General features: G+C 50.4%; 1 protein-coding gene across 1 annotated transcript in view; it reads right to left on the reverse strand.

Moving 5' to 3' along the window:
* Positions 1-326: 326 nt before the first annotated feature.
* The window catches only part of LOC135243306 (vesicle-fusing ATPase-like), a 40,744-nt gene continuing 24,589 nt past the window's right edge, over positions 327-16,481 (reverse strand). The window contains exons 13-22 of the mRNA XM_064315038.1: positions 15,749-15,844; positions 15,261-15,378; positions 14,285-14,442; positions 13,419-13,485; positions 12,194-12,273; positions 9,144-9,278; positions 8,817-8,930; positions 5,098-5,153; positions 4,179-4,264; positions 327-2,466 (exon numbers count right to left, since the gene is read on the reverse strand). Coding sequence (XP_064171108.1) covers positions 4,234-4,264; positions 5,098-5,153; positions 8,817-8,930; positions 9,144-9,278; positions 12,194-12,273; positions 13,419-13,485; positions 14,285-14,442; positions 15,261-15,378; positions 15,749-15,844 — 855 coding nt within the window. The 3' untranslated portion in view covers positions 327-2,466; positions 4,179-4,233. The remainder of the gene's footprint in view (positions 2,467-4,178; positions 4,265-5,097; positions 5,154-8,816; positions 8,931-9,143; positions 9,279-12,193; positions 12,274-13,418; positions 13,486-14,284; positions 14,443-15,260; positions 15,379-15,748; positions 15,845-16,481) is intronic.

Genomic DNA, 16,481 nt, shown 5'->3' on the forward strand with positions numbered 1-16,481 from the left:
CACAGTGTGTTAACTCATACTGATATACATACAATAATTATGACAATAGATTTCACTCACACTGCTATTAATCTCATAGTCTGAAGGCACTTCACAGTGAGGAAGAGAAATTCATCTCAACTGTCACCAATAAGAAGCATCCACCTGGTCGATGTGCAGCAGCCATTTTGTTTCTGTCACCACACATCAGCTGAGGAAGAGGAGAGTAATATTAAACTAATGAAACCAGTGAATGATTGGACAGCCAGCGAGCCAGAGACAGGTCCACACAAACGTGCATAAGCATACATACATGTACACTGCAATATGAAGGAAAAACATCTTGGTTTCACGGGTGTATCTGTGCTTTTATTGCAATAATTCATCTGCATCTTGCCATACATCTTGAATAGTCATAACAAAGAGCCTTGAACAACAAGCACATGTTCACATGAAAAAATACAGAAAGAAAGAAATAAATAAATAAATAAGTAAATAAATAAATAAAATATTACATCAGGTTGAGACTGGCTTTTACTTTTGATACTTTTCGGCAGAGGGAAGAAAAACACATGAAAGCACATTGCAGGGCGTTCAGTGTGTGTAAACGGCAATGAGCACGAACGACTACGGTTTTGACTGAGATTACCCACACGCACAGTGAAGGGGGAGAGGCAGAGCACACTCTTTCCCCCAAAATTACCAGACTAAACAGGATACCTGACCATTAATCCGGATTCTGCACAGCGTTTTTGGAGGGGTGGAGGGGTGGGGACGGGGGGGGCGGGGGGGGGGTTGGTGGGTTGCGGGTGGGGGGTGGTGGACTGGTGCGGGGTACACAACAGTGGCATTCACACGGATCACACCATCTCACAGCAGGAGGGAGAAGAGAGAAGGAGAGAGGGTTCTGTGCCACCCTCCAAGGGGGGGGGGTGCCCCATTCTCTGCTCTTCCCCCTTTTCTATGGCCTCTGGGAGAAAAGGGGAGCGGGGGGTTAGGGGGAGCGGGGGGGCGGGGGCGTAGTGCCAACTCACATGGGACGGAGTCGCGCGCGGACGAGCTAGGCCACGCCGCCATCAGAAAACGCCTTCGGATTTTACATGTAAGCGGACCCACGTCGTACGCTAACGATTAAAATCGATTAAAACATCTAAATAAATAAATGCAGAAAGTACACAAATAATCAAATGCTGACGCTCACCCTACTTTTCAGAGGGCGTGCTGTCAACAGCTGCTCGTTTAGTGGACGGACACGGGTTCGACCTCAAAGCGAAAGAGAGGGGACCACACCCCTCATGTAGTGTTAAGTGCTTTGGATTTTTTATTAAAGGAATGCATTCTCATCACTCTGATCTGCTTTCGTGGAGTAATGGTCAACAATTTACCTCATCTCTTCCTGTGGGAGGGGATCATGTGACAGGAAGGACCCTGCTGTGGACTCCTACCTCACCCACGCCAACAGGAAGCGCACAGACTACAGTAATACTGTCTAGGACACGTGGACAACGACGAGCACTCATTACTACCATCATGCCAAGCAATGTTACTTTTGTGCCAGCCACTGCATTAACACTTCCATCTAACGCAACAATACTAGCAAAACCACACAAGTACACTGACATTCACATATGCCCAAGCCGTATTCCCTCTCTCTTGCACACACACACACACACACACACACACACAGTTATTCTGCACTGGAAACGCAAAATGTCACAGAAGAGATTTCAAGGACACAACAGCTATTCTTGTATGACTTATTCCTTTTAAAGGAGGTAAACTGCTTGGTGCTCCTGCAAGACCACAACGTACATCAGCTCTATTTACAAGGACACAAGTATTGTTTATCTCTCTCTCACACACCGACGCACGCACAAAACACAGACACAGTAAACTGAGAAAGAATTTAGGAGACAGCACTTAATATAATTATCCATCCTAAGCATTTTATATATAATTTTTTGAAATAATATATATATATTATATACAAAAATATATAAATAAATACGCATGACGGGAACGCATATACACGCTACGTACAGCACTTCTCATATATCCACTATACGTACACAAAGAGCACATCTATGGGCCTATACGTAAAGACTGTTTAAAAGCATAACCTATATAGAAAGTGAATGACACGGCTAGGCAGGCAAAGCACAATGCACAGCACACACCATCGAGACTGCATTTACACACGGGACACACTGCATCAGCACTCCAGACGGGCACTCCGTGATTAACCAGCGTGTGTACGCATCTTTTGATATGACGGTGGAGTCGGGGTTGCTATGGTTACCATTGAAAACATGCAGAGAGGACTAGGACTAATAGTGCAGAAGAGGAGAGGTCTGTTTCTCCGTGTTTGGGAAGGAGGGAACGTTTTTTTCTTTTTTTTTTTGTCCGAACCCCTGGTTTCCCTCCGGGTTGGCTCTCCTGGCGGGACGGGCGCTGGTCCGGTGACTCTATTCGAAGAAGCTGCGGTCTCTGGAGAGAGAGGCGGGGGCAGGGAGGGGTCGGTCATTAGATATCGGGGTGATATTTTAGTGGGTTTGGGGGCCATGTTGATTCAGATTTCGGGGGTCTGTAGAGCAGCAGAGGGGGCGTTTCATCTCTTCTCTTTAATCTCCTGTATTCACGCCTCATTTCTAATTCATGCCATAACTTTACTGACTTAGGCTATGCTTACCGTATGAACTGGACCTGATGTTCATGGCTATGGATAACTGATCTGAACCTTATCTGAACTGTGTTCTGCAGCTGTTCCAATGACCTTCATCGCGCACGTATTGCACGTCGCTTAGGATAAAAGCTTCTGCCAAATAAAATATAACGCGGGATTCTGTAGGTACGCAGAATCAAAGGCCACTGACTGATAGGCTGCAACACACCTGTACCAGCTCAGGGAGATCTGCATTTTTAACTCAGTCATCATACAGGCGGTTGGATGTGAAACTGAGTACAGCCTTACTATTTCTCTCGTATGTAGTCATATGACTACACCAGGCTCAGGTTCAGGTATGGCCATTTGCTTCCTATGATCATGCGACTCCAACTGGCCTATCACGTGACTCCTCTCTTCAGATCTTTCTGCTCACTTTTTTCTTTCCACTGACCAATCACTGCTTGGAATTCAACTTTCAACTGACCAATCACTGCTTCTCGTCTCGGAGTCCACTGGCCTGTCGCAACCTTTGGTTTTTTTTGCGTTTCCTTCAGTCCCTGTCATGTGACTACACTGACCTATCACTGAGAAGATGAAAAAAAAAAAGAGTTCACAGGACAAAGAGAGCTTAATGTTGCAGTCATGCAAATCAAGAAAACCAAGATTTCAGAAAATGTATGCATATGTATTGACAATACATGCATTTGCATTTAAAGAAAAGCAGTGGTCATTAAAGGTCTAGTACATTCTGCTGCTACAGGCAACGCTCAGCACACAAGTAATCAGCAGGGCTGCTCATTCACAGTAAGAGCAGGAGGCACCGACATTCATGAGACTGAAATGAGGGAGGAAGCGATCGCATGTTCAAACACACATTTGAACATAATCATGACTGAATTATGACCGCACAACTATGAGGAGAAACACAGAAAACAGAGGAAAGCACTGGTTGCCAAGGACTTTAATGTGAACCGCTAGGACCAGAGGCGCTACGCGGGGGCGGAGCCAGGAATTCTGGGCCCTCAGAAAAATTCAGAAAAATATTGCTCAGGGCCCTCCCTCTTTATAATAAAACAAATGGAAGTTTTTAAGCTGTGGCCCCCCAAAAACCGTGGGCCCCTAGAATCGTCACCACCTTTCACCCCACTAGCGACGCTCCTGGTGATATGCACTGAGCACAGCTGTAAGGAAAGGGGGTACCCTGAGGGCTCTATGGGGCATGGTGGGAAATGGGCTTGAGTGCTGGGACCTGTTGGTTGGCCTCTGTATGTTTTGGGAATGGGGGTGAGTCCTGTGGAGCAGCCTGGGATGGCCTGTGAATGAGTTAGACACTGTCCTGGCCCAGGAGAGAGGGGACCGGCTAAAATGGCCGAGTGGATGTCCCCAATGTAGACGGGTGGAGCGGGTGACGTAAGGAGTCAGGGTGTACATGGTCGCCTCTCAGTGGAAGTAGGGGGGCTGCCTAAACTCTAGGGGGGGAGGGGCGTAGCTTTCCATTCTATGTGGTTGGGAAGGTAATTAGGGGCACCCTTACCATAAGTGACAGCGTCTGTTAGCCACTACATCGGGGGGTGGGTGGGGGAGGGGGCCTAAATTCGGATGTGATTGGCCTCGTCCAACCTGGTGGTTACAAAACAGAATCAAATCAAACCAAGAAAACAAAACTTAGAGACATAGAGGGCTGTGTGTGCAGGGCAGCTGGGAGACAGCGGTCACTAGCAGAGTGTGTGTGTGTGTGTGTTTGTGAGTGTTTGTGTGCGTGTGTGTCTGTACGTGTTTGTGTGCATTGTTTGTGTATGTGCATGTGTGTGCATGCGAGTACGCATGCAAGTGTGCGTGTGTTACCACAGTAGCCTGAGCAGTGGTACCTCATTGTTCACTAAGCATCACCTTTGGCTGTGTGTGCTGGTACATGGCACTTGTGCAAACAACACTGATAATTAAGTATCTGAATATAGTCAGTGTGTGAGGAGGAGCAACCTGAAAGTGTGTTTCTGTAGTCCCCAGAGCCACTATCCTATTACAATGAACGCATGAAACTTTGTAGTTTCATTAAAAAATGAAACAAGACGCTGTTTAGGTCTGTGCTGCAGCCTTTGACAGCTAAGAGGGCAGGAAATCTGCAGGCGTACACGGTCACGCATCAGAACTGCTATCCGTGATTCTGTCAGGCTTGGCGCAGCGGTGAAATACTCGCACACGCTTTCAATACCAAGCAGGACAGCAGAGGGTCCGGGCTCCAGGAGCGCATGACTCCATTTTACTGTGATCGGCCACAAAGGGCAGCAGAGAGAGGGTTGGCGGTAAAGCAGAGGGATGCAATGCAGGTGGGGAGGTGAGGCGAGAAAAGGAGAGAATGAATGATGTCCGAACATGACATGGTGGCGGGGGTTACCGTGATTGATGCGAGGGGGGGGGGGGCGGAAGCGGGCAGGGGGTAGATGGGTACTCACGCGCCCTCCTCCTTGAGCAGCGACAGGAACTTGCTGACTCTGTACTCCTGGTCCATCTGGAATAGAGCAGTGCGGACACACAGACACACACACATACACACACACACAAACACACACACACACACATGAACACAGACAGAGACACGCACACACGGACACACACACGGACACGGACACACACAGACACACACACACATGAACACACACAGAGACACGCACACACACGGACACGGACACACACAGACACACACACACATGAACACACACAGACACACGCACACACACGGACACACACAGACACACACAGACACGGACACACACACACAGGAACACAGACAGAGACACGCACACACACACACACACGGACACACACACACACACACACACACACACACACACACACACACACACACACACACACACACACATGAACACACACAGACACACACACACACAGACACACACAGACACAGACACACACACACACACACACACACAGACACACACACACACACACGCACACATAGGAACACACACAGACACACACACACACAGAGCACGGTTAGAGACTGATATTCCCCGCAGGCCTGTAGACGCAGCAGGCTGGAGCACCAGACTGCAGCCCTCTCCCTGCAGCGCGTTTCTGAGGCTTCAGTCTCAGCTCGGGCCCCTGAGCGCTGCTTTCAACAAGAAATAACAACAACAAATCGCCGTCACCGCAGGATCAAGCCTCCGCGCCGGAGACAGGGCGAGAGAGCCGGGCAATTATCGCCCCCTCCCAGGCCGGGGAGGGGGGGCGTGATGCCCCAGGGTGTCTGTACGTGGTCGGGGAGTCTTCAAGTGGGGCTGCCTGACAAGGCCTGGCTAAGAATCCATGGGGGTCCGAGTTTGGAGACCCCCTTACCCACCTCCTCGCCCCCCCAGCGAGACTACTGGAGGGGGGGCATGTTCAGCACTGACAGCTTGTGGAAAGGCCCCTCAGGGATGTGGATGCCTGGCGCGTTTCGGAGGAAATTTGTCGATTTGCAGCCCGTCACTGAGAACAGAAAGGCCGCTACAGTTTTATCCCTTTCTACAGAATCAGCACTTCTGTCTGCTTTTCATCCAACACGCAAGCAGCAGACAAACCACGTGGCTGAGAAACGGTGTATAATCCGCAGGTCAAAGTCTCTGTGCCAGATAGCTGAACACTGCAAAATCGTGTGTTTTTCTCTCAAGTAGAGATATTTGCCTTACCAACTAATTTTGAAATTAGTCAAACTGTCTCACCTCACTGGCAATCTTCTTGTCTTATTTATCAAACAAGTAATAGCCATCAGATTTTAAGTACGAATATAAGACAAAAATACTTTTCTTTTAGATTGACTTATCTGGGTTGTTGCAGTGAAAACAGTTGGCAGCCATGTTGAGCCCCAGTCTAGAAGCTGAAGATCACAGAATTCTTATCGACAGATAAAGATTAGCATGATTAGCCTGATGCTAATCACAGCTAGGAGCTCTGGCACCAGGAGAATGCCACAATCAACCCCGATTTTATTTGCCAGCCCCGATTGTATTGAAGTCCCTTTGCGAAAATAACTGCCTCAAGTTTATTTTTGGCAAAGTGCTGAAATACTCGTGAACACGAGGAGTGTTCTGCATTTTACATCGCTGCCATTGCTGCTTATAGAACTCCCAGAAGGGTCTTTTAAATAGATCGCTCCCCGTCTATGCGCATAGCGACGGAGCAGGTAGCTTCCTGACGCTTCATAGACAGACGGTTTCTTCACGGCCGGCCCAGAGCCTTTGCGCCATTGGGCCCAGAGCAGACGTGCAACCACGGAAACGGCAGCCGAGAGTCGGCACAGGCAGGGAAAAAACGAGCTGAAAAAGACTTTTTTTTTTTTTTTTTAAACAAAAAAAACATGCCGGCAACGTGAGCAATAACTTATTTTTCACTTTGCCCGTGGCTGTTGGGAGATAAAACGCTAAGAACTCTTTAAAAAAGACGAGGGAGCAGGAGGAAGAAAAAAAAAAGAAAGCAGGAAAAGAAGAAAACGAGTGTAAAGCGAAGGCAGTCTTGCCGGGGGGGGGAGCGAGCGCGTCGTCGTGTCGGAGCAGAGCGTCTGAGCGCTGCAAGTCCCAGCAGACTCCGGCTCATTCCTCTCTGGGGAAGCAGAGCGAACGGCACAAGCGCATACCACAGCAATTACACAGTCTCCAGCCCTGCGAGAGCATCCACGAGCGCACAGGCGCACAGAGCACAGTCTCCAGCCCTGCGAGAGCATCCGCAAGCGCACAGGCACACAGGCACACAGTCTCCAGCCCTGCGAGAGAATCCGCGAGCGCACAGGCACACAGTCTCCAGCCCTGCGAGAGCATCCGTGAGCGCACAGGCACACAGTCTCCAGCCCTGCTAGAGCATCCACGAGCGCACAGGCGCACAGAGCACAGTCTCCAGCCCTGCTGGAGCATCCACGAGCGCACAGGCGCACAGAGCACAGTCTCCAGCCCTGCGAGAGCATCCATGAGCGCACAGGCGCACAGTCTCCAGCCCTGCTAGAGCATCCGCAAGCGCACAGGCACACAGGCACACAGTCTCCAGCCCTGCGAGAGCATCCACGAGCGCACAGGCACACAGGCACACAGTCTCCAGCCCTGCGAGAGCATCCACGAGCGCACAGGCACACAGTCTCCAGCCCTGCGAGAGCATCCACGAGCGCACAGGCACACAGTCTCCAGCCCTGCGAGAGCATCCGCGAGCGCACAGGCACACAGAGCACAGTCTCCAGCCCTGCGAGAGCATCCGTGAGCGCACAGGCACACAGTCTCCAGCCCTGCGAGAGCATCCACGAGCGCACAGGCACACAGAGCACAGTCTCCAGCCCGGTGAGAGCATCCGCGAGCGCACAGGCACACAGGCACACAGTCTCCAGCCCTGCGAGAGCATCCACGAGCGCACAGGCACACAGAGCACAGTCTCCAGCCCGGTGAGAGCATCCGCGAGCGCACAGGCACACAGGCACACAGTCTCCAGCCCTGCGAGAGCATCCACGAGCGCACAGGCACACAGAGCACAGTCTCCAGCCCTGCTGGAGCATCCACGAGCGCACAGGCACACAGAGCACAGTCTCCAGCCCTGCGAGAGCATCCACGAGCGCACAGGCACACAGAGCACAGTCTCCAGCCCTGAGAGAGCATCCGCGAGCGCACAGGCACACAGAGCACAGTCTCCAGCCCTGCGAGAGCATCCACGAGCGCACAGGCACACAGTCTCCAGCCCTGCGAGAGCATCCGCGAGCGCACAGGCGCACAGAGCACAGTCTCCAGCCCTGCGAGAGCATCCGCGAGCGCACAGGCACACAGAGCACAGTCTCCAGCCCTGCTGGAGCATCCACGAGCGCACAGGCACACAGAGCACAGTCTCCAGCCCTGCTGGAGCATCCGCGAGCGCACAGGCACACAGAGCACAGTCTCCAGCCCTGCGAGAGCATCCACGAGCGCACAGGCACACAGAGCACAGTCTCCAGCCCTGCGAGAGCATCCGCGAGCGCACAGGCACACAGTCTCCAGCCCTGCGAGAGCATCCACGAGCGCACAGGCACACAGGCACACAGTCTCCAGCCCTGCGAGAGCATCCACGAGCGCACAGGCACACAGGCACACAGTCTCCAGCCCTGCGAGAGCATCCACGAGCGCACAGGCACACAGGCTCTGCAGAAAACCCTGCTGATGCTCACCTGCAGGGACATCTCGATGAGCATCAGCAGCTTCTTGATTCCGATCCACACGCGCTTGCCCTTCACCTGCTGGGCGATGGTGGCTCGCTCCTTGTCTGTGAAGTTTCCCAGCAGCTGCAGCCATCACAGAGAAACACACGCAGGACTCAGTATCAACAGCGCACAGACCAGGCTGCTGTACTGTACTGCACTGTACATTACGAGCATTACATTGAATGTCTGCGTTTGTTAAAAATTATGAACTTGAGCACAGTCAAATATGCAGTCAACTCCTCTCTTTCGTCCTCTCCCTCTCTCTCTCCTATCCCCCTGGCTCCGCCCGCTCACCTCCAGGGCCTCCACCAGGTGCTCCCCGCTGGAGATGTTGGGGATGTGGATGGTGGTGCTGAAGGCGTCCAGCATCTCCATCTCCTGGAGGACGTCCTTACGGCTGGTGGTGCCGATGATCAGAAGCTTGCGGCCCTGCAGTGCATGCGGGGACACACACACACACACACACAGGCACACACACACATCAGAGCTTGCCATGAGTGAGTGATGGACACTATAAACACCACCCACTGCGGTGGGATGGGCACTCCAGCCCCTGCCCATAGTCCAGAGTGGGTGACAGGGCATGGTTCTGGGCTGGAGTCTGTGGCGCACATGGTTCATTGGGCACTGGCTGTCCCATGAGTCTTTGGGAGAGCCACCTCCAGTGTGGCAGCCCTGTCTGGAAAACCATCCCCCCTCCTCCGGGTTAGTATGACAAGACACAAAGAGACGCACCCAAAACTGTGATGCTGTCTGCATATCGTGCTTTATAGGCAAATGTGACGGAGTGTCAGTGTCAAATTGGGTCTGATTTTCTGGCTCCCGATTCAATTGCCTCAACACCATCCTCTGGCATTTGTATCATAACACTAATGAATTCACTGCCAGCATGTTACACCACAACATCTCACTTCATAATATTACATTACTGAAAACCCCATATAATACTAATTACCTTAATGAGAGTTTCCCCCATTCACAGTTACCTGACTTCAGCTAACCATGTTACCAACAATCACTTCATTATGCTAAGAGGCCTCACAGCTGAGGTTGCTTTCCACACAGAGGCCTGTCAGGGTGGAAGTCAGTAGACCGATGAGCACTAAAACACACGCTGTACATCTACGGTGCAAGGACCAAGTAAGACTTTTATATCACGTGAGTGAGCTCCAGACTAACTGAAGACAGCAAAGCTGTAAAACTGTTAATAACAATGGATTTTATTTATATAGGTCATTTAACGACCTTTAAGTGTGTTACAGCTAAGGGGACAGGTCACCTCAGTCATTTCCCAGACAAACCACCCAGGAACCGGTGGTAAACCGCACTCCATCCCATAAAGTATTTTATTTACGTTAATGACTTTACTCTGTAGTGTATCTGAGGGGGCATTTACATTAATGACTTTACTCTGTAGCATTTCTGAGGGGGTATTTATGCTAATGACTTTACTCTGTATTGTTTATTGGGGGGGGTATTTACGTAAATGACTTTACTCAGTAGCATATCTGAGGGGGTATTTATGTTAATGACTTTACTCAGTAGCATTTCTGAGGGGGTATTTATGTTAATGACTTTACTCAGTAGCATTTCTGAGGGGGTATTTATGTTAATGACTTTACTCAGTAGCATTTCTGAGGGGGTATTTATGTTAATGACATTACTCTGTAGTGTTTCTGAGGGATTATTTATATTAATGGCCCCAGCAACAGCAACAAGTGACCAACGGCAACGGCCCTGGAAACAGCCCCAGCGACGACCATGGCAACTGCCCCAGCGACAGCCCCGGCGATGCCCCTGGCGACCTGCGGCTACAGCCCCAGCGACCCACGGTGACGGCCGCGCCGCCGTGACGTGGCGAATGCGTTGTTGGAGTCTCCAGGTGGGAGTGTGGAGGCGCTGGATTCCCAGGGGCCCCGGTGTGGGGGGGTGGGGGGGGGGATTATTGTGCGGGCCGGCCCCTCCCACCCCCCCGTGGCGCAGGCTGTGTGAGCCTGCATGCAGATGAGGTGCCACACAGGCGGCTGCGCTGCCAGGCCCCAGATCTCCCAGAGCCCTTTCTGCTCAGCTCCGGCACCCCACTGAGCCCCAGCCTTTACAATCCCCACTGAAATACCAGCGGCCCAATTCAGCACAAAACAGCTCCCACTGACACCACACTGAGAGAGACAGAGAGAGAGACACTATCACACACACACTGTCATACACACTCACACACCCCACCACACACACCACATCACACATACACTCAACACCTCACACACACCACTACACACACCACACACCATCACACACACTCACACACACTCACACACACACACACATCCACACACCACACACACACACACACACACACACACACACACTCACACACACTCACACACACACACACACACACCCCACATCACACACCACACACACACACACACACACACACCACACACCACACACACATCACACACACACACACACACACACACACACACACACACACACACACATCACACACAATCACACACACACTATCACACACACTCACACACTATCACACACACACACACACCATCACACACACACCACACACACTATCACACACTCACACCACCCACACACAACACACACACCCACCACCTTCACACCACTCACACACACACACACACTCACACACTATCACACACACTCACACACACACATACTATCACACAAACACACACACACGCTATCACACACACACACACACACACTATCACACACACTTTATCACACTCACGCTCACACACAGACACTATCACACCCACCATCTCTCTCCCCCTCACACACACACGTCTCCACCACCTCTGTGAAATCTGACAATCACTAGTAGTGAAAAACTATAAAAAGCTTCTTACAGCATGAACAGAACTTGTAGAAGCACCTAGAATCAATAAAATACACCAGCAAGTAGGAACCACACGTGTGATTTATGACATAAAAAAAGATGTGGTTGAACGAGCCTTCAACTGAACATCAAATGGCTTTATATGCTGCCACCTATCTGCCACTAGCTAGATGACACTCACCCTTACAGGCACACGGGTTAGTCCCAAGCTATTATTCTCAGCCATGACATCATGCTAAAGCCAGACTAGCCCCAAGCTCTTATTCTCAGCTATGACATCACGCTAATGCAAGGCTGGCCCAAAGCTTTTATTCTCAGCTTTGACATCATGCTAAAGCCAGACTAGCCCCAAGCTTTTATTCTCAGCGATGACATCACGGCTACAATGGCATAATGCTGTGACGCTTCAGAAACGCTGCAGGAGCATTTTGCGACGGCTGGGTAAGGGTCGTGGGTCAGTACTCACGCGAGGCGGGGCCTTCTTCAGCAGCACCAGCAGGGCCTGCAGCACCAGGTTGGAGAAGCGAGGCCCGATTGGGACGTAATCTGAGGGGAAAAAGAGACCCAGCGTCACCAGGTATAATCATGAAGCCATTTTAAAATGGTCCCCTTTTGTAATCCAACAGTTTGTGCTGTCATGCATCTTACTGCATTTATTTCCACTGTCATTGTTGTGAATGTTATGCCATGCCATGCTAATGCACTCTTAGCACTTCCTCAGTGATTTAGAATTTTTTGGTCAGGTAGGATTAAAATGTTAGAATGTAACATTAGAATGTTGCTGGGTTAGTAACACAGTGGTTTCTATTAAGAATATTGTACATTCGTTGCATTTACAACAATTAATAGGTCATCTGATCCATTGAAAGAGTTCATTGCTTTGACTCCTACTGAACATGCTGTCTGGTTCAATTCCATTCTCAGTCTGGTTAATGAGACAGCTACGTTTATGACTACATATCCCAAAATGCACTTTCTCATTATTTCCCAGTTCTTTCCCGCTCCCCTGCCAGTCAGGTTATGACTGGGTGCTATGAGCGGGATCCTGATGCTTTCTCTGGCTGACAGGTTAGCCAGTGGCCCCGTGTGAACAGGGGTTTCGGGATAACCCAGGGGTGCATGGGTCCTGGCGTCCGCCCATTTTATGGGCGGGACCAGGGGTGAGGTCAGGACTTGAGCCCTCACAGGTACCGCACACTTCCAAATACAAGGGCAGGGGCTCCCCCTGTACAATATGGCAGCTGCAGGCGGCACTGTAGCACTTCTTGTAGCGGTAATGACATGCAGCCACCATGCAATGTTCCTGCAATGTTCAATGTCCCTGTTTACTGAAGTCTCTCTGACAAACTGCATGCTAAAGGGAGATTCTGCAGTCGACTGAGGCATGATTAAAAAAAGGTCAATCGTATGACAAATGGGTACCCATTTCCAGAGCATTTCGTTATATGTGTGTGCTTCCCTTTGTGCGTATGCCTGTGGGACGGGTGTGGTTGGTGTCTGACCTAGGCCAACGGTGAGTCCTAGTTTTGGTAAAGGGAGGACAAACCCCACCCTCATCACTGACTCAGCTAATTCCAAACTCATTCCTTGCGTGACAGAACTGATCTGGGATGACGTTCGAGGGCGCTGACTACATGAACCGCGGAGGTGTCCGGGAAAGGAGAGGAGAACAGGAAGAGGCGGAGCCTAACCCAGCAGACGCTCGATGTCATCCACCACCACGCAGCTCAGCTGGGACTTGTAAGCATCGTCAAACACCTGTAACAGAGACAGAAAATGGCAGTTGAGCACAAAACATCGAAGGCAGGGGTGTCCAATCTAATCTGAAAAGGGCCGGTGTGGGAGCAGGCTTTTGTTACAGCCCAGCGCTAACACATCCGATTCTACTAATCAAGGTCTTGATAACCATGATTATTTAAGTAGCTGAATCAGGCGTTGTAGTGCTGAGAATGCTTCCCCATTCATTAAACCCAGTTAATTGGGAGAATCTGTTGTTGCAGCGAGCATACAAAAAAATCATCAAATCGTCCCACTGTACTTACTTGCAGCTCAATAGAGCTGATTTGCTATTCTGTAACTCAACAACATCTGTGTTCACGAGTGCGCTACAATGAGGTACGTCTGATTGCCGCTGGCTGTATGTACCCAGAATAATGACTAACAGAATAGCTTTAGCATGTCAATGCTGGTTTGCTGGCAATTAATTAGCTGCTACCAGCTAGACAAACTGGCAAACCAGACACTATCCAGAATAAACATCCAGAACTGAGATATCAGAAATAGATATCCACAGCTTAGATATCCAGAGACGATATCCAGCTAAGCTACCCAGCTTAGCTGTGCGCGTGTGAGGGTAACAGAGATGTCTAATTCCTTTAAGGAACACAGTGGGTTGCCCCTCATCTTATCAATGGCAGTTCTTTTTTTGAGATGTAATAAATGAGTGTTGAAGGCTACGTGAGCATCCGGATTCTTCTGGAAGACTACTAGCGCCGTGGACAAGGCAACTCGTGACTCATTTTATCCTGTAGGGGGAGACACGGGCCTGGGCGCTCACCTTTTTGATGGCCTGGCACTTGGAGATTTCTGAGAAGCCGATCATCTTGTCCGGAGAACAGATCTTGATGAAGGGGAACTCGGAGTCCTCCGAGATCTTGGCGGCCAGGGCAGTCTTGCCGCTGTGGGGGGGACCTGAGGTGGACAGACGCCCGCACACTTACGTGAAGTACACCGTCAGTGCATCAAGCACAGTGTGTGCATGCTTGTCTGTGTGTGATAGCGTGTGTACGTTTGTTAGTGTGTACATGTGTGTGTGTGTGTGTGTGTGTGTGTGTGTGAGACTGTGTGATAGTGTGCATTAACGTGTGTGTGATAGCGTGTGTGCACGTGTGTGTGTGAGACTGTGTTGCTTACGTGTGTGATAGCGTGTGTACGTTTGTGTGTACGTATTGTGTGTGTGAGTGTGATAGTGTGCATACGGTGTGTGATAGCTGTGTACGTTGTAGTGTGTACATGTGTGTATTGTTGGAGACTGTGTGATAGTGTGCATTAACGGTGTGTGAAGGTGTGTACGTTGTTGGTGTCATGTGTGTGTGAGACTGTGTGATAGTGTGCATTAACGTGTGTGTGATAGCGTGTGTACGTTTGTTAGTGTGTACGTGTGTGTGTGTGAGACTGTGTGATAGTGTGCATTAACGTGTGTGTGATAGCGTGTGTACGTTTGTTAGTGTGTACATGTGTGTGTATGTGTGTGTGAGACTGTGTGATAGTGTGCATTAACGTGTGTGTGATAGCGTGTGTACGTTTGTTATGTGTGTGTGTGTGTGTGTGAGACTGTGTGATAGTGTGCATTAACGTGTGTGTGATAGCGTGTGTGCGTGTGTGTGTGTGAGACTGTGTGATAGTGTGCATTAACGTGTGTGTGATAGCGTGTGTCACTGTTGTTGTGTGAACGTGTGTGTGTGGACGGTGTCAGTGTGCATTAGCATTCTCGTTGCATGTAGTGTGGATAGCGGTGTGCGGTCTTTGAGTACTGCGTGACATAGCGCCGTCCGTCTGCGCTACCATCGCGTGTCCACACCGGTCACGCGCCCACTTGATGATTCCGTTCATGATGTAGCTGGCGTAGTCCTCCTGGTTCGTTCCAAAGGCCTTGGGGCAGTCAACGTTAAGAAAAATAAACAAACTGCAGCACGACATCGTTTGGGCCACTGAGAATCCAGAGATCCGTGGTCTTCATTCTAAATCTCATCATAACTAACTAACTGGAGGCGGCGCTGTGGGTCGAATGGGAGCTCGAATCTCCCATTTGTTTCGGGAATCTGTCACTACTTTAAAAGGCAAATACTTAAGACTACGGATCTCAAGAGTGGGATTATGTGGATCAGTTACTGGTGAGCTTCTGAAACAAGCCACATTGTGCTGTAAGCAGACAGCGCCCGTTTAAGCTGGGTAAGTACAGGCATCCAGGGGACTACAGTAGAGCAGACTGCCCTGGGGGTGCAGTGTTAGGGGGACTCACAGGCTTGATGTCGTTGTTGAGGGAGCCCATGAAGTCCGCTCGATGGACCTGCAGCTTCTCGGCCTTCTCCATATCCACCTCCACCGTGGTGCTCGCCTGCAGACAGACAGAGGTTTCAGAGTTCACTGCTGATTAGCATCTGGCAATCTGTTCCTATTGTATGCCATGCCAATGGCAATAAATCAGAGAGAGAGAGAGCGAGAGAGAGAGAAGGGAAAAAGACAGATAGAGACAGGGAGAAGGGAAGAGAGGGAGAGAGGCAGAGGAGGGGAGCAAGGGAGCAGGAGAGAGAGAGGGAAGGAGAGATAGAAAGAGAGTGAAGAAGAAAGAGCGGGGGATAGAATTAGAATGATACATTTGGTTATAGTGCACTCCATGCACTATTGACCTGGACCTGAAGGTTGTTTGGTTGATGGACAATGCCCTCTGTGTCTCCAAGATGATATGTTTTTCAGTGTCATTAAAGATCTCATGGCACCGACAGCCTAAAAGAGACTGAGAGTAGGGGTTTCCCCAGGGTCCTGCCAAAATTCTCTCAATCGGGCCTGTCTCATTATCCCGCACTTCAATTAGCTTAAGGAACTGGCTTCGGGGCACGACGAGGAGAGGCGCTCCACAAAAAGCGGCGGTTGAGCTAAGCCCCTCCCCCTTTTTGTAAAGCTCTTTGGGATCCATGAAAGGTGCGTGCGTGATGCCAGGAGGGGTGGGGGAGGAGCAGAGAGGGGCTGCCCCT

Source organism: Anguilla rostrata, chromosome 17 (assembly GCF_018555375.3).
Source record: "Anguilla rostrata isolate EN2019 chromosome 17, ASM1855537v3, whole genome shotgun sequence".
NCBI lineage: Eukaryota > Metazoa > Chordata > Actinopteri > Anguilliformes > Anguillidae > Anguilla > Anguilla rostrata.